This window comes from Barbatula barbatula (genome assembly GCF_947034865.1).
Source record: "Barbatula barbatula genome assembly, chromosome: 6".
NCBI lineage: Eukaryota > Metazoa > Chordata > Actinopteri > Cypriniformes > Nemacheilidae > Barbatula > Barbatula barbatula.
The window spans coordinates 23,021,099-23,045,781 of NC_136765.1; the positions used below are offsets into that span (position 1 = coordinate 23,021,099).

At 38.1% G+C, this 24,683-nt stretch overlaps 1 protein-coding gene across 2 annotated transcripts; it reads left to right on the forward strand.

The window, feature by feature from the left end:
• The first annotated feature begins 370 nt into the window (after positions 1 to 370).
• snap25b (synaptosome associated protein 25b) lies at positions 371 to 23,527 on the forward strand. Of its 2 annotated transcripts, none has more exons than XM_079457923.1 (8): positions 371 to 529; positions 11,558 to 11,668; positions 14,021 to 14,062; positions 14,902 to 14,950; positions 17,948 to 18,065; positions 20,340 to 20,456; positions 21,646 to 21,790; positions 22,252 to 23,527. In XM_079457923.1, the coding sequence occupies exons 2-8, from the start codon at positions 11,597 to 11,599 to the stop codon at positions 22,318 to 22,320; spliced, it is 612 nt and encodes a 203-aa protein (XP_079314049.1). In that variant the 5' UTR covers positions 371 to 529; positions 11,558 to 11,596; the 3' UTR covers positions 22,321 to 23,527. The 2 variants fall into 2 exon arrangements, with proteins under 2 accessions (XP_079314049.1, XP_079314050.1); XM_079457924.1 differs by lacking the exon at positions 17,948 to 18,065 and adding an exon at positions 17,634 to 17,748 and having other exon boundaries at positions 420 to 529; positions 22,252 to 23,049.
• Positions 23,528 to 24,683: the final 1,156 nt, after the last annotated feature.

Sequence of the window (24,683 nt, forward strand, 5' to 3'; positions counted from 1 at the left end):
CCTGACCTCTAAGTCTACAGTTTGTGTCAATTATTGGAATGTTAAACAGAAAGAAAGACTTCTACATATCTACTCAGTCAGTATAGATCACAAGGAGCCTATTGTGTGTGTGTGTGTGTGTGTGCGTGCGTGCGTGTGTGTGTGTGTGTGTGTGTGTGTGTGTGTGTGTGTGTGTGTGAGAGCACCCCATTACAAACTGTAGCTGGGATCAATGAGTGTTAATCTAAATCCAAAGAAGCCTCGCCCTTAGTGTTGAGTGTTGTAATGACGCAAGACTCGTCATCTTTAACGAGGGCGGAGTAATTTACATTAACTCGCTCCAGCACTGTATGGACGCGCCCTTGTATTGAGGGTGATTGTGACGTCAGAGGGGCTCGCCATCTTTGATGAGGGAATAGGTTATCTCTCTCTTTCTCTCTTACTCACTCACCCACCCCAGCGTTGCATGGACGCGCATTAGCCGACCTAAATCAGTGTTGACGGAGGCAAAACGACAGTAACATCTCCAACGTGTCTCATCGAGTGCAAGGTTGGTTAGGTTGCATGTCTTACCCCTTTCGAAAAGGTTTTCTTTAGTAATTTGTTGTGCAATCTGTTGCAAATGCCTTCAAAGATAAAATAAATATCACCGTAATCATTTGAAATACAGAGAAGCGTTTTTTCTTAACGATTATACTGCAAAATATCTGGAGCGCACTTTGTGTGTAGTTTCTATTTGTTTGTGTGCAAATTGGCGTTTTTCAGTTTGATAAACTTTCCTGGTAGAGATGTCAGAAGTGTAATGCAGGGATTGAAAGCGTCGGGCGTATGTGCGTTTGTTGTTTCGAGTGAACGTAACTGAACAGGAGGAGAATTTCAGCACCACGGACAGCGCGCATTAAGAAGCTCGCGCATTCAAACAACCTGTTTTTAGAGATGCTGTGCTTTTTTGAAGATAATTCTTAGTTTTAAATACATTTAGCAAATTAAAAAACTAATGTTTGTTCTTTATGACTTGAATGAATACCTGCAGCAAATCAGGTTTTTTGTGGTCATATATTCTGGAGAATTATTTAATTCTTTATCATGTTAGCCTAAACACTATTGACTAATACTACTAATGGCTACTAATACTACTCATTTTAAAATAAATAAAAAAAATATTTTAAAAGTGAATCAAGGTGTAGTAGAATTGAATCGTTCTCTCTTTCTGTGCTTTTCTGGCTAAGACCAGGTAATTTCGGTGTGCAAAGCCTGGCAGAGATAAATCATTCTAGTTTAAAAATAAGGGTCCTTGCTTACTTTCAGAGCTTGGGCTAATCTGTATATCACTTATTTGTGCCAAAAGTTTCCTACACACTCAATGTGGTCATCATCAGGTCTGTTTACTGCTTTATATCTTCCAGCAGTGCGTTGGCACTTGAATTGTTTTGTTTGCATCACCTTAAAAGAGTTTATTCCTATGAGAGACTGGTGACATTGAACGTAGGGCACTTAGTACAGGATTCTCATTTGGTAGCATCTGAAATGTGTTGTAATGTCACTTTATTTTTAGATTGAGCGATAATGTGATCTGAGTTTGGGAAATGATTGTGACTCAGGTGCCTGAAGCAGGTGCCAGGTAGTTTGGGCGTGCTCAATATTTTGAGCACACACTACCTGTATGTGTTCTGTTCCAAGGGATGGCACAGCATGAAGTCTGACGCTCTTTTTCTCACAGATGGTGTTTAAAAACACATCAAAACAGTGCTAAATTTGTTTATTCAAGAAAAATTCCATATATTCCTGTAGTACTGGACCTGGCAGAGCACGGCACTAGCAACACCAAGGGTTGTTTCAGGGAAGGTCCCAGGGAATTGAACCTATGACCTTGATGTTGCTTTCACAATTCTAAATTGTATAGCTGAAACGCATGAGGTTGCTTTGGATAAACACATTCCACTTTCAGATATATTATTGACAATGAAAAGATTGAAATCTCATAAATATATTTGTGTAACATTTGTGCATCAATGATTTTACATTTCAGTGTCTAAATAAACATCACGTCAGACAGAGATTGTGATATAACACATCCCTGCGGGTGCATGTGGGTTCATCAAACTCATGGAGAGCACCATATGTCAAACAGTCGCAACACAAATCGAGTGTTTGCTCTAATATTCCGTGTCCTTAATGAGTCTCGCTGTGACCAATGCTACAAAAATGAGTTGTTCACATGGCAGTGCCATGTTCAGCTTGTGAATTTAACATTTTCAGGCTTGTCTATAGGGTCATACTCTAGACATAGTTCTCAGTCTACACAAATGACTGCGACCGGTGGCTTTAATGGATGGCTTCGTACAAGCCACCTCCACTCCATCAGATTAGCATGCTGGGCTTTATCCCTTCCTGAATGGGACACTCACTTTGGTTTTAACGCTGTAATCCCCTCTGGTAAAGATGATTGCTTTGAACCTCCCGAGCACTGCTGCACTACACAACCAACGCGCTGACACAAATATGACAGTTATATAATCGTGAAGTTTTGAATAATCGTTCTGAACTTAAAATGCATTTTTGTGTTAGCAACGTTCATGGTTTCATGGAGCGTTTTTTTGCTTCCCGACTGTCTGGAATCTATGGCATTTAACCAGAATAGACACACTTTCCTCACTAAAAAGGACATGTGGTCTTTGATAGCACAGCACATTTTACGGTAACCATACTTTATATGCTGGGCCTCTGCATGTCACAGGGCAAGAGACATCCAGTTACATCCTTCAAAAGAACATGCAACCTGCTGTTAACTCACGCCGCACGTCATGGTGGGTTGTCATTACATGCTGGATTATTGTCATTTCTAAAAGACTCTTGTAAATTAACAAATCAGGGTTGTTATTGTCTTTGTGCCGGTACAACAGCATTCGTATTTATTTGTATTCAGTATTTATGCTCCACAAGGTCCTTGCATTGAAATCTGGAAATCAAATTTGCATAATTGTAATTATTGAGGGAAAATTATCAAAATTTTTTACCGATTGTTTACAGATACACATAAGATCAGGCTGCTTTTAGGTTCTCAGATGAAGAAAGTTTCTCAGTGGAGAGCAGGAAGTCTCCTTTATCCCGGGATCAGGATTTTAAAGGCGATAAGCCTGTGAAGTGCTGGAGAAATATTCCAGGGGTTTAGGGGTTATACGTGACCAGATAGTCATTAGTGAACTGAACTGCACAGAATGAAGTCGCACCTCTCCGAAGGAGAATTATGGGATAGGGTAGCAGAGGTCAGGGTCTTTGAATCACAGGGGACAGGTGAAATATGTTGAGAAGAGTTTGAATACATGGTTCGGTTTTTATTTTATTTTTTACGGATATTTTTTACAACCCTTGGTTGTATTACGCTACCTCACCGCTAGATGCCAATATATGTCTGACACTGGACCTTTAAAAATAGAAAATGATAAATAAATTCTATCAATATACCAACTTATACAACATACGGTCACATATTAATTTCATGACTTTGAATCTGGCTCAGAATCTAAACTCCCTTTCAACTTTGAATTTGTTTTGTATTTAATATTTTGACTTGAAATTATGCATGAATTAAATACCAAAGCATTATACAATTTTTTGGACATCATAGCTTTTTTAGAGGAACCAGGAAAGTCTTTCATCGCTGTATCTTTACACAAAGCGGCAATACATTAAGAATCGTGACCTCATACTTAATAATGTATAGCGCCTGCACTACGAAGGCAGAGACAGATGTGACAGTGTGCAGCTCTGACATTTCCACCGTCCTTGATATAGTTACAGCTGCATCTGTGGACCACCATCCTCTTAAATGAATGCATTTACCATTATAGAATATGAACCTTTGTCCATACCGTGCGGCAAAGGATTGGAAATCTGAGATCATTGCGATACTAATGATGGAAAAGCGTGATAGAATGTTAAAATGAGAGCTTTTAACTTATTTTACTGTCAAATCACACTGTTAAGGAAATATTATATACCCCTGTTGGAGATTGCTTTGAATGACGTCTGTGGAAACAAAAAGAGGAGCATCTAAATATGACAACCTATCCATCACAATGCTGAGATCATGGTAGTGTGTACGTTCAGAGTCGAATGCAAACCTCTCAAGTGAGATGCTGAGCATGATTAGTGTGCTTCAGAATTTTTCCAAATGGAGGTATTATATCCCCTCAACTGAAATTCTGTTGACATTAGGAAATTAACACTGCCAATTCGCTTCCTCCCAGCGTGCCTCCTCTGGAGTTACAAGATTCGATTTTTCTGATATTTCCGTAATTTTATATATACTGTATGTATAAGTTCGGGTATCTGTCTGACCTGAGCATCCGACCTTGTCAAGCGATGTAAACTGCAAAACAGGCGTCTGAGAAATGGAACCTGTCACTTTTGTGACAGCGCCTTCGAAAAATGTAATCACACACAGACGGTCGGCACATGCCAACTAACCACCCACTCTGATACGCAACTTCTGCAGTTTTATCACATCTTGGAGATCAGTTGTGGGAACAGCTGATGAAGTTTTGATGAGCTGTACTTTTGTAAAATCTTGGTTTTAAACAGTTGATTTCTACAGCTCGTTCACCAACAGCTCATAGTCACCATGAGCTGAACACCCCAAATAATGCTCGGTTGTTTTGACCCAAGTTTTGGGTAAATATGGACAAACCCCACTAATGCTTTTAACCAAAACATGCCTATATTTGTCTCAACCTAAGGTTAAAAATATCCATCATACTATTGTGTTTGTCCACATTTTGCCCAACCATTGATTGAAACAACCCAACTTTTTCAAAGTGTGTAACTCCAGAAAGGACAAAAAGGAACATGAAAATAGCAAATACGTCACAAACATATCATATGGCTTTAGTAGGCTTGGAAACAACACTTTTTGAAGCATTACACGCTGTGGTCACTATATAAGACATGACCCAAATGACAATAAAAAAAATTACTATAGGAATAACATGAGCACACACTACCTCACAACAAAATGTCTTTATTTTTTATTTGGTGAATAATGAGCGATGATCTCAATGATGTGGTCTTTGAACAGAATGGATGGGATGGTGGAAAATCTGCTTTCAAGTGTTTGGATGGTTCTTTAGGTTGCTTGGTAACTTGCAAATCATCCAACAATTGTCTTTGTTGTTTATTCAATTATTTTGAATTCTACCATTTTGATCTTTCCACTTCTGTCTCTCCATTTCAATGTCTTACCTGTCTACATCATATATTGACAATATTAGCAGAAAAAAAACATCAGTACTAGTACTTGGCCTTTAAAAAATGGTTTCGCTGCATCCCTTATTACTATCAATATATATTAAATGAAATCAACAAACACATACCGGAAGTTAACTTTGGGCCAGGTGCGTGCGTACAATGAAACCGCCTATAGAAAAAAAACATACCGTAAGATCAGGTGTCGGGGGAACTGTTATAAAATAAGTTAAGGTAAGTTATATAACTTATTTTTGGCAGAGGACATATCTTGACCCACGATGTGGTTTTGTACAGAATGAGGTCAAAATCTTGCACACATTAAGAGAGCATTTGGTGTGACATAATGAAATCATGCATACAGGCGTTTCTGCAAGAGTAAACATCATCCATTGCTATAATTAGACTCATGCCTATATGAGATAACACACTGCTAGAATAAGAGGGAAAGATCTTAAAAGGTTTTGGCCTTGGGTCATAGTCATTCTCTATCTTATAATGAGAGATAATCCCTAGTGTTTTTACAAAGCACTTATTCAGGGAGGGAAATGTTACGGATGCATTTTTATAATTTTACAAAAATGTTGTTTTAGTAAAGTTAGGGTGTATTATTTAAAAATATACACATGGTGTGAACCATGTAATGGAGGAAACATGCCTTTCTTTCTTTGCGGTTGAACAAAATCAAGATCCGAAATAGATCCTAATGCTTTTAACTTAAAGGGACAGTTCACCCAAAAATGAAAATTCTGTCATTATTTACTCACCTTGTATCAAACCTGTATACATTTCTTCGTTCTGATGAACATAGAGAAAGATATTTGGAAGAATGTCAGCAATTTCTGGTTATGAAACATTGTTGACTACCATGGTAGGACAAATTTAAAGGGAAGTCAAACGTGCCCCAGAACGGTTTGTTCAACTAAATCCTTCAAAATAAAAAGATTTTTTTGGGTGAACTGTCCCTTTAACTTAAAAGCATTAGGATCTATTTCGGATCTTGATTTTGTTCAACCATAAAGAAAGAAAAGCATGTTTCCTCCATGGGGCAACCCCATGTGTATCTTTATTTTGGGGTGACACTTTAAGTAACACTATGGCGGTTTCATAGACAAGGCTAAGCCTAAACCAGGACTATGATTTAGTTAATTTAGGCTATTTTTGTCACATTTATTAAAATGCCTCAGAAAAAAACAATGGCTCTGACATATTTTAAGATATATGGGCAAGTTATTGTCAGTAAAAATAAATGTTAGTCTGGACTAGTCTTAAGCATTGTCTGTGAAACTGGGGCAATACGTTTTGAATTGACAAGAAATTGCATTATTTCCAATAGCACAAAAAAGCTTCTTAGAGACATCTTCAGTGTGAGATATCAACATCAGACAGTGATATGTGTATAGAAACAGATACGTGATTTATTTCAGTTAATTGTATCTCACTGAGTTTTCCTGTGAATTCTATAAATGGGGCGAATCAACACCCTAAGCTTGTTTAAGAGAGACAGTAGGCCATAAATCCTCTTGAAATGGTGGGTTTAATCTGTGATGCTTTGTGGCCTGACACGGCCGACGTGACGCAGTCTGACGGGTTTAATACACATCAGAAAGCAGATCCCTGGAGGAGACAGCAATTCGATCTTTAGGAGCGACACTGAAACGTTGATGGGCCTCTCCATCCCTGTTTATCCCCTTACCCTTGATCTGGTCTTTCCCTAAACATCTATTTCTTTTCACGGCTTGCTTTGATGTAGTAGAGCAGGGGTCTTCAACTACTTTTCGTTGAGGGTCAGATTCCAAAAGTATAAATAGTTTGCCGGCCAGTTATTTTGGGGAGGGAGGTAGATGAACAGCAGTTTGTCGTATTTTCATACAAAATTAATGTAGTAATAAAAAAGAACAAAATGTTTCCCTTATCTGTACCCTTCCTGCAGTTACTTTCAAGGGCACTAGACGCGTTCGGAATGCGACCTATCGCGTGCGCAAACCGCCTGGCTGTGGCTGTGAATTGTTGAGTATAACGTTGTAAACAACATTACAATTCTTGGACAGAGCTTTCAAATCGCTTTATAAGAAGTCAATTTATCCTTATGAGTGGCGGGAAATACGTTCATATTGAATGTAGCAGCGTTTTGGACTGGCCCTGTAGTAGAGGCACAGTCATTGCTCTCTTTATGAGATGTGGAGGTAGACATGAAAACATCTGCCCTCCAATGAATGGGGTCATATTCCTGGTAGAGTTAGTTGCTTTCTGAATTATTTGTCCTTCATCGGACACCTTTATATTTTGTTCATGGCAAGCTATTCTCGACTGTGTTGGGCGACATATTCTGCCGAGTGTTGTCCTGTTGGGATTTGTACTGGGATGTGTAATAGAAGCACCTGGTCTTTGTCAGCATTTGTCTCATTTGCTGGAAAACACAATATGGCCCTGATGCTTCTGCGTTATACGTTGGTGTTTTTTAAGAACATTCTGTGAAAATGTCAGATTGCATTCAGAGTTCATTATTTGCTTGTTTTACATTCACCATTGCTGCTGAGTCACTGATGGTCTTTGACATTAAGCATCACACTTGGTGGGTTGTTATTGCATTAGCCGTTGCTTTTCAAATATGTCTCTGCAAAAGTGTTGAACTGGGGTTAATTTATTGTGGCAATAAAATGATCTGTCCTTTTCCATCTCCAGCATACGATGGCTACACGCTCCAAAATATTTTAAAACGAAGCCTTTTAAACCATGTTTTATTCAGTGTTCAATGCTAGTCTCTTTATTTTAATGATTATCAAAATTTATTGAATGCAAATGCAGCTGCTTTTGTTCAGAGACATCAAACAACAGACTAAAAACCATATTCAGAGACAGAGAGTTGTTATTTTTACAGCTCTGCTCACATAAAGTATAAAATGGTAAACCATCAAAATAATAACAGCAAGACGACACACATATCCTGGATTTGTGTTCCTGCTTTTTGTGTTTTTCTAGTTCAACACACCTGATTCAAAATGTCAAGGTTGCAAAATATCAAGCTTTATGACCTTCATGTCAGTGGTGGGTTGCACAGCGCCACATTGGCCGAAGGGCTAAACTAAATGACCTTCTGCATGCTATACAGAGGAACGCAATGCTTGATACACACAGTGGTGTGGTTATAATTATGTCACCTGCTATGGCATGACATCCAATCAAAGTATTTTCATGATAACATTTTAACAAGTTGAAAAACGTCTTCATATCTAACTTCATAACTAATTTTGTAAATGAATAGCTGCAGTGAAATGATATGAAGCAAATTTACAACATAGCCACAACGGGCATGTTTGGGTGCTGATGTAGTTGTACTCTCTGAGGGTGTGTGGATTAACATCCACGTCCCTGAAGAGCAATGATTTACACGATGGCCTACACATCCAGAGACAAGGTTGGGAGAAAATGCTTGTCAATGAGACAGCCGACCTTCTCTCTCGTTCCTTATCTGACACACCGTTCATTATTAATGGAATTAGAGTAGCTAAGGAGAGAAAGTGATGGAGTGAGAGAGAGACTCAGTGTAACTACCTTTTATTTTTGTTCACCTGAACAAGACACATTGGTTGATATGAAAGACCCTATTTCGGAAAACCGTTTTGGAAAAGCTTATGGATTGAATGTTAATGAAGTGTCTATTTGTTTGTAGGTTATGTCAGTGCCAACAGATAATACGATATTTCAGAGCAAAGTAAGATGGACAAAACGTTGAAAGTTCATCACAGTTGACTTTTACAAGAAATGAGTGGTGACGTTGGCTGAAACGTTGCAGAGAGGAACATTTATACTTGTGAATATTTCTGCTTCGGCTTATGAAAAAAATGCAATTATTAACTACACGCACCTTTTTAATTTCACCGCACGTACAAAAGAAAAACCTAAAAGCCTAATACATTTTTCATCCGCTGCACTGTTTTATGGTCATGAAACATTTAATATCCGGCGAGTCATTAAAGTAAAAATAGTTTTTAGTCAAACTCCTGTGCTGTTCTCAGTCAAAGTGGATGTCTGACTTTCCGCCACATAAAAAACAGAACGTAAAGCATGTCGCAGGTTCGACCTCAATGTCACAAATTGAAAAACTTTGCTGTGGGCTTTAGAGACGCTTTTCAACCAATGCATTTATCTATGTCTCCTTTCAAACAAACATAATTGTCACCTGTTCTGAGGTGGTGCGTTTCCAGTGTGAAAGAAAGTGTGAGACGTGCGGATTGTCTGAGAGGTCTTCATAAATGTTGCTCATTCAGACTTCAAGATTCACAGATCATCCAATATGAGTTTTCTCTGAAAAGTGACTTTCATTAAAACGTGCTCATAAAGTAGTGAATATAGTTTAATCTCACGTAGGCTGAGAAGGAGTTTGTTTCTGTCTGTTTGTCTTCAAAGAAATGATTAAATGATTCAGGAACCTCATTTGAATCCGTTGCTGGTGTGAATTAGAATCAGTGCTTCCACAGTCAACTAAAAGTTAAATAAGAATGCTACTTGTCTCCTCTACTATGACCTAAATTAAGGAATTAATTAAAATGAATATAGTGACATTAATTTAACATCGAGTTAGGTGTAATTGTCCCTTTTAGTCAAATTACACGATTGGAGGACAAGCTCTATGCTAAAAATCTCCAGACTTTCAGCTTCACAGCCTGTGTGAAAATAGTTTTGTATGCAATTGCAATCTAATTGTCTTATAATAAAAACAAATGACTTATGTTTAAATGGACCTTTCACCATTAGTGGTGGAGAGAGAGAGATGTATCAGCCAGTGGGAAGCTGGAGTACATGAGGTCTGCCGCCTTTTCCAGTTGGCACAGGAGAGATGCTTAATGACGGGAAGCACCAATGGCCTTCCAACATTTCTGGCAGTATATTTACTTGACTTTAATGCCAACTTCAATCTGTTAAAGCACACTAAATTAAAGTAATATTGCATGGAATGGTGAATATGTTGTCAATTTTGTATCGTCCAATATTGCAGAATATGGTCCTATAAAGGAATAGTTTTCAATCAAAATGAAACGTCTGTTATCATTTACCCATCCTATTGTCATGTGTGATTTTCCTTCTTGTACAAAACCTCAAAGATTATGTTTTTAAAAATAAATTATCCAAAAACTGTTATTCCCCATTGACTTCCATTGTGTGAACACAAATCCAATGCAAGTCAAAGGGGACCAAACATTTTTTCTTGTGTTCTGCTGAAGATAGAAAGTCATACAGAAATGACAAGAGGGCATGTAAATAATGACAGAAATTTCATTTTGAAGATGAACTATTCCTTTAATAGAGTAGTTTGGGGGACTGAAGTCTATGTGTGTGAGCGAGCAGGGGGTGCACAGAATGGCGTTTATGTTTTGAAGAGATGTGCCATTGTACGACATTTGTGAAACATTAGAGCGTGTTGATTGCAACCACAATGTTATGGATGTAGTGATGAGATCAATTGAACACATTGTATGTTCTGGATAAAGCACATCAGCAGAATACATAAATGCCATGTCAATGTAATCTTGACTGCCTGTATGTAAAAATAAAGTGGGTGTACTTGCAGCTCTTAAAATCTCAGATTAGTTTGATAAACAGTTTTTGTGTCATAAGATGTGTCATAAGATGAGGAATGTTAAGGAATCACGCCAGTGCTGGATCTTTGGCACAAACGCAGAGTTGCCATGTGGCAGTCACCATGACTTTCTACTTGATGTTTTTCTGCTTTTCACACTAGATTACAAAATCATGCCTGGATCATTTACCATGTGCTTGAATTTCAGTGAAAAGAATATAAAAATCAATGCACGCAGGGTGGCATTTATAAATGGAGCCAAGACCCTTTACGCAGATGGTTGTGACATATGCATCCCAATAATGTAAACTCTAAACAACATGTGGTCAGATTAAGATGAAATGCTTTGATTTTAGTTGTGACTGGTGGGCGATGAGAAGCGTTAAAGTGACATTCACAAACTATTGTGTTAGACAATGGTTAAAATAGAACAAGTCATTTTCCATCATGCATATTGAAAGTTGTTTTTCTCAAGGACACAACCACTGGCTTCGCTCTTTGTCTGAGATTTGAGGAACCCAAGATCTTACCTTTCAGATTTGAAGGGTCAATTTAAGATAGAATGAGTCATATGATGGCATATCGACTGCCACCTGTTTTAAAATGTAAATGAACTTCGTAGATTCTCATTTGCACTGCTTGGCTGATTTTTGACTCACTTATGAATTCAGCATGTTCATGTAACCTTGTTCTGCCCGTATGCCTTTAGTGACATGACCTAAATCAAATGCAAAAAAAATTCCTCTTTTCCAGACCTCAAAGTAGAGTGAACACCTCATCCCTCCATCAGCCATGGCGGACGAAGCCGATATGCGCAATGAGTTGTCCGACATGCAGGCCAGAGCCGATCAGCTGGGCGATGAGGTAAGATCACCTTCCCCCATCCGTGCGAGATGCCGGTCTAAAAATAAACACTTAATATGACAGCTACACATATAAATAGACAAATCCCAGGATGGAGACCAGGAAACGACTAGCAGACCGTAGATTAATAGACTTCCAGTATGAGACAGAACCTCGCTAAAGAGCACCGGAGAATAAATGTGTTTTGTGCAAAGAGAAGCTTCTCTATATTAGGACTTCTCATCTATTTATTATGGAGCAGAGGAGGTTGTCTGGTTACCAGGCAGAAGCAGCGGCTGTCAGCAAGTGCTTATTTCAGACTGTCACAGCCCTCCCAGCACCTGCCCTGTGGGGTTTCTGCACTGGCTTTGATAGACCTTTAATCACACCGGTCTCCTGCAGAAACAATCAGAACTGACAAACGCACTGCACCCTGTGTGTGTGTGTGTGTTAACTTGGGTACATCGGAGGTTGGTTGATGCCAAGAATTAATGCATTTTGGATGTAAAGTAGGACTCTTTTTATGCTGGTTAGGAGTGCCAACAAACAGGATTCCATTGTAGTTTCAAGTCATTTGTTTTGTAATTGCTGCGTTTTGGAGTTATGCAAATGTGAAAAATGAATTGAAATTAGAGCACTTCCCAGAGGAACTTTTATTGTTCAGAGATTGGTCTTTCGCAGCGCAGGAGTTTTAGAGTTGGCATTAACATATCAGCTAATGGCTGGAATACACAAGACTTCAAATCTGAACAGATTTCATACACAGACCTTTTAAAAGTTTCAGATAGAAACACTTACTGATCAAATCTACACAATGGTACAAACTGTCACCACGATGGGGGACAGACTAGGTCACAAAAAGCAAACCAAAACTTCCCACAAGGGTGCAGAACTAGACCAAAATAACTTGGCTGGACAGGAGATTGTAAAACGGGCATCTTGACGAAACTAGATTTTTCCGACTGCAGCCCGCGACAAGAGGATAATACAAAACAAACCAGCACAGGACAGAAAACACAAGGGCGTAGAGGAACTAACACGGGAAGATAACAATGGGCAGGTGTGGGAAATGAGACACTAATGGAAGGCTAACCAGGAAACGATGGGCAGGGCCAAATACGAACAGAGAGAAAGCACATCATGTCGTGACCAGCACGTGGCTCTGTCATGATCCTGCCACAAGACTAGAAAATCAAGAAAAAAGGAGGCAGAACCATAACACAGACTTTCTGCAACAAGCCCAGACTGAAAATCTGGGCAAAAGTCTTGTAGTGTATTTTAGCCTTTCATCTAAAATTGCTTAGGAGAAAACAAATCAAATGAGACAATTGTTAAAGTGGATTAAGAGTGTGGAGGTGTAAAATTAATGATGTAGACGTATAATAATAAGGATTTGGGTCAATTTGATGAGAAATATTGAGAGTACAGATTTAAATCTTCAATAATATTTCATTTGATATTTCATATCTGAGCTCAGTTTGTGACATTGTTGAGATCTCTTCTGAAACTCGAATGAACTTTTTATTTTTGGGATTACTTTCTCAGTTATAATATTTGAGATGCATGAAGATCTAAACAAACGTTTCCATTTGCTCTTCAATTAATCTCTATTGATGTCTAAACGAAATTATTGAGATATTAAAGAGATCTCATCTCATCTCTTTATGGATTGTCTTTCATATACAAGAGTGACTGATGAGGCCGGATGGTGTTTGTTGATTTCCCCAATAGTCAACTTTCTTTTTTTGGACAACTAGTTGACACAGAATAGTTAAGAAGTTGATGTGCAAGCCCTAAATTGAAGTCAACCTACAAACCCACAGTTGCTTGCTTGTCATCCATGTAGTCATCACCATGGTTAAACCTGGAATAGAAGAAAGTAACATTGAAAATGACACGCTTCTCTTTGAAAACCTCCCAATTGCAAGGTTATATATGGTTGCATGTGAAATATGGACTGACTCTTGATAACGGCTCTCTGAGAAGAAAATCAAGAACACAATAATGATCTTTAATATCAGTCAGCTATCCAGCGTCCTGTGGTGCTGCGCAGTCATATTTCGTGAGCTCAGATATACATGCCGGACTGAGAGAACATTAAATATTCATGAGTGGATAATGCTATCTCGAGCATTATCTCGAGCTTTCTTTCGAAAGAACAGGAAGGAAGGGGGGTAAACGTTGGTGTTCATTCAGTCTGAAGTTGGCAGCCGTTTGTAACACGATGTCTAATATGACATTATGAACATTGTATACTGCCAACCCTAGTGCCAATTCATGAACACTAGCCAGCAAGCAGGATAATACTAAATATATTTAATATTACAATTTATCGGGGGATATACTCTAATATGTATATATTTTTCTCCACAGTCTTTGGAAAGTACTCGGCGCATGCTACAACTGGTCGAGGAGGTAAGATAAAGAAATCTAACTCTTTGTACATTTCTAGTTTTATAAACCTAACCACATTAGATCAGCCTGGATTTTTCTTAGGTAAAGCTATGCCCGATATATATAAAGAGTTCCCGCATTGCTTGTTTTCAAGACCATTGAAGGTCAGAAAGAAAGACAGCGAGCTTCCGATGTGCAATAAAAATCAATGATTTCAGAGAAACTCCATCCGTGTTACTGATATGGCAGAGTCGACACACAAGACGCAAAATGAGTTATAATCTTAGCTGTGTTTTCAGGAAATGTCTCAAGCAACTTCTATGAGACACTCCATGATATGTTCTGTAGACGCACATAGCCTAACTGTTTATATTAGAACACATTTGACCTAATGAACGGTTCAATTGCATATAAATAGATTCCCAAAGGTACTCGCCACTATCACAGCCTCCCGCCGCACGGCTTGACGCGTGTCAAAATAATGAGACGAAGTGGGATTTGCAAGCAAAAAATCAGCTGCTGTATTTAGGTCAGTAGATCCTGTGTGTGCCTCAGAGAACGGCTCGCCATATTGCTCACACGTTCCTGTAAACCGCATCCCAGCGCTCTGTTAACTGGTCTACACTAAATTTAGCCCAACGCAGCCTGCCACTTTACTGCCATTTATAATGCCAAATAAAGCACCTTTGAAGAATTTTAGCCGTCATAATATTGTGCGCTCTAATCTTACCTCTTTTATTTCCTGCTAGTCTTTTCTCATATATCTGACCCACATCTGTGTGAAAATCTAATTTCTATCTACCTTCTCTTATTCGCTTGTTATTTCTTTTCTTTCCTCTTTGTCGATTTTGATGCAATAGAGTAAAGATGCTGGAATCAGAACTTTGGTTATGCTGGATGAACAGGGAGGTAAGTTACAGTGCAGAGATGGTGATATTTTTAATAACTAAAACTAAAGCCATTACAACACGATCTCATAGCACTGATTTACGAGGTGGCTAATTCGTACGAATTCGTATGGTCTCAATTGTATGTTTTGGTACGGTCTGCTCACGCACCCGCCCGTGACGGCTATGTTTTACGAATGGGGGTTAATTGTTGCTTTTTCCAAACAATAGTACGATTTTATATGATTCACATCAATCAAGTCATACGAATAAGCCATTTCGCGAAATAATTACAAATTCTCTTGATCAGGCTGGTCGTTACAGTCTAATGGTTACCCATAATGCTTTGCGAGATGAGCTATTTAACAGATCCTGTTGAAAAAATAAGTCTGAATGACTATACTTACAATTCTTTTACTATGATGAATTGAATATGCATTTATGAGCTTAATATCCAGCTTTCATGTCAAAAGTGAAGCTACAGTGTGAGAGGTAAAACGAACGATCGATGTTGCTGGTAACGACAAACAACTCCTTTTCACCAGATGAAATATATCTGTGTACAATCCCTGGGGGAAACCACTTTCCTGTTAACGCTCATTGATATTACAAATCTGGGATAATGAACCAACTCATTCCACAAACACCGAAGCAGTCATTATCATGAGCAATAAAACAATCAGTGATTTATCAACGACGTGAGTCGTTTAATAGGTTCACTGTCACGTTACTATTGATAAATTAAGGCCGTACGATGCCTGAGGCTTTATTCGGTATAATGTGGATAATCAGAAGTGTTGAAAATATTTCTACGTGGAGGAGAAATTTGAATTATTCTGTCAAAGCAACACATACAGTACTTTATTGCATCCAGTTAATGGATGTTGTGTTCTGCCTCAGGACAATCCATTACCTGCCTTAAATGACCCAGGACCTTTTTTCCTCCTGTTGAAGAGCAAATAATAAAAACACTTCCATACATACAGCTGTACTCTGATTCCTGCACAAGGTATTGTCCTAAAGCAACCAGTTCATTATAATAGAACAGAGAGGGCAATAAAACTACATTACATCCCTATTTTACAAATATATAGCCAACAACACTAACAGTTCACAGTGTTAATAACCAAGATTTGATTCACTTTTGAGGATTAGTGAAAGTAAACTTGTTTGTAAAGAGTAATTATCTGTTTGGCTTGTTGCGTGGAGACGGTGACCACCTTACATCGGACCCCGTCACTTGTGTTTAACCAGTAAAATGACAGACTTTTAATAAGGGAAGATGAACAGACTCCAATTTATTATTTTTATATGCGTTTTTAATAACAACATCTGTTTTATACCCCCAGGGATTTTACTGTGTTTAAAGCCCTAGAGGAACGTTTTCCCATGTCTGTTTTTCATTTCAGTCCATTTATAATCGAACATTTCCATTTTTCCATCTTCTGTGTTTCACATTCTCTAGAAACTCTTTATATTTATATAACTTACATCTCAAAATGTAAGTGTGTCTGATCCAGTGTTTCCTCAAAGTGTGGGGCGGGCCCCCTTGGTGGGGAATAGAGACATGACAAGTGGGGCGCGACAAATGGGTGGACATTTTGTCATTTTTTATTTATTACTTTATTATTAACCATACATTCAAAATAAAAAACGACTCATTTTAATGTAAGCCTTACTTAAAACAACATCAGATTGCAAATAAAAAGCAAGAATGATTTTACGTCAGAGGTTTGTGACATGGAATGAAAAGAAAACTGGAGATTCGGCACCAGCAACCAAGACAGACAGTGGACCTAAAGTTTATTACCATTTTGTTTTTGGCTATTGGGGACAGGTGGGGCTCGGACCCCTACCCTACCTCCACAGTGAGGAATGGCAGAAAAAGTTTGAGAAACACTGGTCCGATCAATTATTCCATTAATGATAAATCACTTACTTTCATAAGCAATAGACAAATATATGTAGAGGATAAAACCGCCAATCAAACAAACAAAACAGTTATATAAGCAATCTTAATAAACCGTCATATAAACAATGTAAATTATATTATCAGAAAAACAACATGACAACAAACTTGTCAAATTGAAATCCTCATTCAAACCTTAAGATTTATTATATAATTTGATTGTCTGTTTGACTGATTTCTCCTCTATGTAAAAATGTCCATTTGCTTGTGAAAGAAACTAATTTATCAGTAATTGAATAATTGACGTGTGTTGAGATATTAGTTATATAAACATGAAGTCATATGTGACCGAAACGTCTGTTGATTTTAAACATGCACTGAGCACTTTATTTTGCACCTTGTGAATAAAGAAAATTGCTAATATCTCGGCCTGTAATCCCTTTTTGGAGACATAGCAAAACTATTTCAACAAGGGAGCTTCTTGCTCTTGGATATAATTGAAAGGAATAGTACAAACAGGCATTATTGATTATTATCATCATTAAACTCAATGCTTAACTATGGCTAAATTGGTCAATACGTTAATATGATTAACACAAATAAACCCAAAGCACTTATTTAATGAATTAAATGCTTTGCATTTGGTTTAAACACACTCCAAACGTAACTCAATTGTCTCACGTTTAAACATAGAGATGTGTTTCTGGAGAGCACAGATCACTTGTTGTCATCACCGTTTGTCTGCCAGGATGCAAAATCTCATTTCATTGCTGTGTTACCCCTTTGTCCTGACCAGAGCAACTCGAGCGTGTTGAAGATGGCATGAACCATATCAACAAAGACATGATGGAGGCAGAGAAAAGTTTAAAAGATGTAGGCAAATGCTGTGGACTTGTATGTCCCTGCGACAAGTAGGTACCGGTGAAGCGCCGAAGGGCTTCACCCGCGTGCTGTTGTCTGACTGTCTGTTGTCACGTGAATGTTTCAAGTCTTTCTCTTTCTTTTTGTCCCCTTTTTACCTCCTCTCCGCCTTTTCCTTTTCTCTCTCTCCATTTTCTTTTCCGCATTCTTTATTTCTTGGGGGTCGTAATTGACTAATGTTTAACTCAGAGCAACTGGAGCGCATCGAAGAGGGAATGGATCAAATCAATAAGGACATGAAAGAAGCAGAAAAGAATTTGACGGATCTAGGAAATCTCTGTGGGCTTTGCCCATGTCCATGTAACAAGTAGGTGATGCCTGTCGCCTGCCTGCTTGCCTGCCTGCCTGACCAATAGGAAAAGCGCAATGACCAGTTTGCACGCATACCCGCTCCGCAGCCGCGACTCCGTCAACCCCCCCCCCCCAGCGGCACTCTGCATGGACCGCTCCTGTGTTCATGGGGTGGTAGAAATAGCTGGAGGCATGCAAAGCCATTGGTTAAGCACATCTATAGTTGTAGATCTATGCCCTGCTCTCTGCCGCGATGGGCTCTATGCTTCAGTGATCTGCTCTTGTTGGTTTTAAATGTTAAGTGCCTGCTTGATATGCATGAAACTCTAGCGTTTTACACGGTTTCAACTAACCACGTGGACCATCGAAATTCACAGTTTTTTAATATAGCTGAAAGCAGATATGTTTTTGTACGTGTTTCCTGAAAGGCAAGGCTTTGCAAGCAGAACGTTGCAGAACTCGCTTTAGGATTCTGGTGAACAATTTGGGGTTTCAAATATTACTTTCAAACCACATAAGTTCAAATGTTGCATCAAATGAATTCATTTAGTAAGTGTAAGTAATAGTATTCAAGCAGGGACAAACAGATCTGGTTCTCCTTGATCTGTGTTTCATGAGGTGTAAATGTTATGTTAATGTAATGCCGTGTGATCAAATCTTGAATAATGGCGCAGGCGCCACATAAATACTCATGCAAGCAACTGTCGCTGGCTAAAATATTCAGAAGTGTAATTGTGTCATCAGAGGTAATGTGATCAGTCGCCGAAGGGCAGTTGTTTGATGAAGTATTTATGATTGTTAACTGTTGGGTAGTTTATTCCTTTTATGTATTAGGGGATTTAAGCATTCAAGGTCAAACCCAAATACAGTAAATGCAATGATGTCCTTTTAATCTATTTCCTTTTAAAGTCAACATAAAAGCTTTAAGTTCTGTAGTGTGGTGACAAATGTAACTAAATATTGAATGAAGACTTGACTCTATGTCTTTGTTATTGTAGACATAAAAAGCATCTCAATGACAGGTGGTGATGTCATATTTGTATTTCTTGTTGACTTTAAAATTTGCAATTGAATTAAGCAACGATTTAGAATATTTGCTTACCTTTGAACTTTTATTCATGTCACGCACACACTTGAGTTTGTGTCAGAAAGGATTAAGGTCATGCTAGATTCTTACTGCCCATTGTCAGGATATATTTTGTCAGCTCCTTTGGTCTCAATGGCAGTAGCTTAAATGTAAAAAGGAGAATAACATTGAAACAGATAACAACTTCATACAAATATCCCTAATTTACATAAAAGGATAAAATATCAGGTAAAAGCCCATAGGAAAGCACCTGCATTGCTTAGAGATTTGCTGTGAACTTTGTTCAGACAGGTTGCATCAGATTTGTTTATCTATTTGTAGTCTTTTGATGTTTACCATAATGAGGCCACATTCTTTGAAATGTTTCACATTTGTAAATTTTTCAGATTGGATTATATGTTGGTTTTCTTATTCCTGATTTTACACGTAAAGATACACACAATGCACAGCTTTGTATTTAGCTGTGTCCTAATTCATTCAATTCTGTTCACTTTTGTTTACTCTATTTAACTTTGTGCATTGTTTTGTTTAGATATTATGTTTTTTTGGGCCATTGGGAAGGGGCGGACAATTCATAAAAAACATCCCAGGCCATTTGTAGAAATAGTGTCTTGACATTGTATGTTTACTACTCCCTATATTGACTACACTGTCTGAACAAAAAAGTCTTTGTATCTTTGTAAAACAACAAAAGGTAAAAAAATCATATATGATCTGAATTACAATTTGTTGTGTACAAAGCCTTAGACCTTAATTGTTGTGTATTGTTGCTCAGACATTACACCCCTTTCCTGCTGATGCAATGCATTATGTGTGTTATGTTTAAAGCTTTTCTATTGATTTATGGATTGTTAACCACATTGAATCATTAACACCTGTATATTCTCTGTTCTGCACACTGGTTTAAAAATGTCTTCTTCTTAACTTGTCTTGCTGTTGTAAACTTTACATCCGTATGAAATTGTCTATTTTGATCCACTCTGTGCCGTGCGTCTGTTATTTCTAGTTGTGATGCTCCTCACAGGAAGCACATACACTAGTGTGTTTATTCTATTCATGATCACATTTACCCCCACCCATGTCCTGTTATGAACATTATATGTCTGCATGTCATTCCTCTTAAGTGTAAGTTTAGTGCTTTTAGTGTGAGAGATGTAATAGCATTCTAGTGCTTATCTTCTCTTACTTCCTGCGGCCGTTCAGGCTGAAAGGTGGTGGTCAGTCCTGGGGTAATAATCAGGATGGGGTGGTGTCCAGTCAGCCAGCACGTGTGGTCGATGAACGTGAGCAGATGGCCATCAGCGGAGGATTTATCCGCAGGTCAGTTTTTTCGAAAATATGATGGAAAATATCATTGGATTAAGCATGTTTATAGGAGAGTTCGGCCCTTGAATAGTGTAGTCTACGAGTGAGAAAAGCTCATGAAAGCATTCACCTTGAAAATGCTGTCATTATTCACTCACCTTAATATCGTTGTCAATCTATAATTTACAGATAATTCAATATATTCAAGATATTTTTGGTAACCAAACAACATTGGCCTCCATTAATTGTACATGGACATAAAACCACTGAGACCTTTCTCAAAATATCAAATTTAACATAAAAGGGCCACAAACATGTTTTGAATAAGGCAAAATGTTAAAATGTAGAAATTTTGACATATCGAACTCAATATCAATACTAATTATTACTAGTTATTAATATCATGATTATTGGCAATATCAATATATTTCGACAGCTCCAGTTCTGAAGAATCTTCATACTGTGGCGGAGTGCCCTTTTTTGTCTCCTGGTTTTCATACAAATTTCAGAGTCCCACCTGTTAATAAATATACAGCTCTCAATCCGTAATAGCTGTTGATGTTTGCATCTTGAATACCAGCCTCAGAGAGCTTTAGTCGTCTCTGACTCATAATGAACTCTATAATTGTCTATTGAAGACGGATATCCGCACTGTGCCAGACTGTAGCTTCACATCATGTATAGGTCTTGAAACCACTGTGCACTTTTTGCTCTGATTTCTCAAAATATCAGCTGTCGGTTCACGAGCAAGCAGGTGTTCAGTAAGAATCTGTATGCAATCTAAAGGGGTCTCACCGTATTTGGAACATCGGGTCCCAAAGCTATTGTACTGACAGGTACGCACACCTTACTTGCGAATACGGTATTAATTTGGCGGTCTTAGTCAAATCATACCACGAACTGACGTAGATTTGTGGGGGTGTGGTTACACCAGGCGTTTCAGGCAGAGAATGGGTGAGCATTTGCTTTTAGATAGAATGCATCTTTTGTTTCCGACACTTTAATCTTTGCAATCTTACGTGTCAAATACATGCATGGGCAACTTATAGCACACCAAAGACACAGAAAAACACGTATTTGCGCCGTATGACCCCTTTAATGGTTTTAATATCTATACAGGGAGGTAATGTGAAACTATTTTCATGCCTTTCTCAATCAGTGCTTTAATAAACCCACAATATATTTGTTTTCTTTGTGTTCTCAGGGTAACGAATGATGCGCGAGAGAATGAAATGGATGAGAATTTGGAACAGGTGGGAAGCATCATTGGTAACCTCCGCCACATGGCTCTGGACATGGGCAATGAGATAGACACCCAGAATCGACAAGTCGACAGGATTATGGATATGGTAAGATCATATGATTTCAATTATCACCTACAAGACATTAAGATCAATATTTGTGCTAGACTAGGATGCTTGCAGAAGATGTACATTATTGAGAACAAGATCTATGTTTATAGTAACCCCTGACTTATTGTATGTAAAGCTGCTTTCTAACCAATGCAAAATTATGAAAAGCGCTAGTCTATATAAACAAAATAAAATTGAATTGAAAAAAGACAAGCATTACTTTTAACTATTGCTCATAATTTGGAACAAACCACTAATCCTATAAATTTGAATGACACTATAGTCATGATACCTAAAATAGCTAAAAGCAACACCCTGGCAACAACTCACAAAAATTAGTGACACCACTCACTTACTGTATATTTGATAAATACATTTCTTTCTTGGGACTCGAAGCCATGACCTTGGGATTACTGGTGTCAAGCTTTACCAGTTAAACAAAAATCTTTGTCTTTCAGGCTGATTCCAACAAAACCAGGATCGACGAAGCCAACCAACGCGCCACAAAGATGTTGGGCAGTGGCTAAATGCGTTCAAATAGTGCTTTGGCTTCCTTTCCCCTCCCTGCTGTACCTGCAAAAGTGCACATGTGCTATCACCACGGTATTCACCCCTCCTGTTCGCACATGTGCACTTCTCAGTCCCTTGACGCTCTATCTAGAAAGTGTTGTTCTGTGTCTGTCTAAACTGATAGTCTAGTAAATGATCACATTTACTCTGTATCTTTTTCTCCAAAGGTATAAATGTACAAAGTGCATATTTGATGGCCAGAGCTCAGACGTGAAGTTTCTTTTGTTTAAGTTTTTTAAGTGTGTTTATTTAATATATACACAGAATTTTTGGATGAAATTTCTCAAAGATTTTTAGTCATCATGTTATCATGCTCTGTGTTTTATTCTACATAAGCCATGCTTCGTACTCTGATGACAGGATTAGATCGTGAGGTGCAGGGGATCACGTGGGTGAATTGCTTATCATAGCCTGCCATTTTGTATCCATCACCTTTAAACAGCGTGCAGTACTGATTTTCCTACCTGAAGTGGTGATGTATGTACCACGTGTCACTTTCACTTATTGTGTAAATGTGTAGACATTCCGTACGGCATGGGCAGTACATGCGTTCAAGTATCGCGTTTTCGCAATATCACAATAGTGCCACACTTTTTATTTATGTACATCTGCAAAATGTTTCCGTCTTGTAAAATCTACAGTATAAGAAAATGCCAATAAAAAATAAACAACTGGGGGTTTTCTTGATGACTGCTGTCATTTATTTGACATCAAACTTGTATATTAGAATAGAGACAATAGAATCTGTTAGAGTGTTCGAATGTCTGTGTCATACTAGCAGAGATCTTCTCTGAACCAGGGGCTTTAGACGGATTATGCCTGCAACGTCACTAATCACATCCAAATGCTGAAATACACAAGTACACACAAACACGCTGTATTTAATACACGCTTACACTGATGAACATAGGCCCGTGTAAATGTAGGTGTTAAGGGATGATTGTTTGTAATAAAAAGCATGCAGCTGCCATTGGTGTAGACTCATAAATAACATGCTGGAGACATGTATTTGACATGACATTATGATGTATTTTAAGACATTTCTCATAAAATGATTCTAAATGCTATTCACAAAATTGTGAAAGATGAGATGAGAATTTTCATGCTGATCAGAGTGCTTTTTTATTTATTAACCATCATAACATAAAGCTAATGAAGCCTGTCAACGAGTTTTGGTTATTTACATGTGTTTTTTACAGAAATACATGAATTCCTTCTAAATGTCCATTGCCATAGTGAAAAAAATCATATTCAGCAGATGCTTATATTGCACGATGAGGTCAAGCAAGTATTATGTTTTAAGATCTTTTTAAGACCCTTATGAAATCTCTTGAAGAGTCCAATATTCTTCCTTGAATATTACTTATCTTTATATTTATACAGCACGTTTTGATGAGGAACACTAAAGTATTATTTTTGTACAAAGAACCTTGATTTCTAAATTAATTTCTGCAGGAAATATCGACAAACTAAACTTCACCTTCAAGAGACAACCTTATTGAGCCGGTGAAGGGAATGAGATGTGACAGTTCTTTGATACATAATTTGCTCATCGCGTGCAGGTGCCGATTGAACAGAATCATTATTCAGTGATTGACACCCACTCTCACCGCCCCCTTTTCTGAGTCACAGTGAATCTCTGCTGGCCTGTTCTTTATCTCAAAGCTTCTTCCAGCCCACCTCTTCCTCTGCTACCTCTTCGTCCCTCTTTATTTTCAACCTTCCTTATTCATGGTTCTATACCCAACCAACTCAAGCGTCTCACCAGAACTCATTAACAAATGCTGACAGCTTATCTGGGGGCTCTCTGACTCACTGGGTCTGAATGTTTTTGTACATTTAAAACATATAAACACTTGTTCCTCCATTGTCAAGCTGAACATTAACACAGCAACTGGTACTAATGCAACCTTCACAGGAGTAAAAGATTTCATATTTATTCAGTTTGACAATGCAGTGATGGGGAAGAACGAGGATGTCTGGGGGGAAGGGGAATTGCATGACCCAAAGCTCATTCTTAGCATGAGGTGGGCACTATAAGAGCACGGGGAACATGTAAGAGAGAGAAAGAGACTAAAAAGGAGAGCGTCTGTGTGGGAGAGAGAGAGAGAGAGAAACATGATGGAATGATACAATCTCGTTTTAACCATTTACTGTTACAATGTTAGTGAATAAAATTAAATGACAATTTTCATTTTATTGTAAAATGTATAAAATAAGTGGATGAATTACATTAAAACAAATAGGCCTCAATGGCATCAGGCTCATTCGTGTTATAATTGATTAAAAACTATTATGCTGAAATAGCAATAAACATATG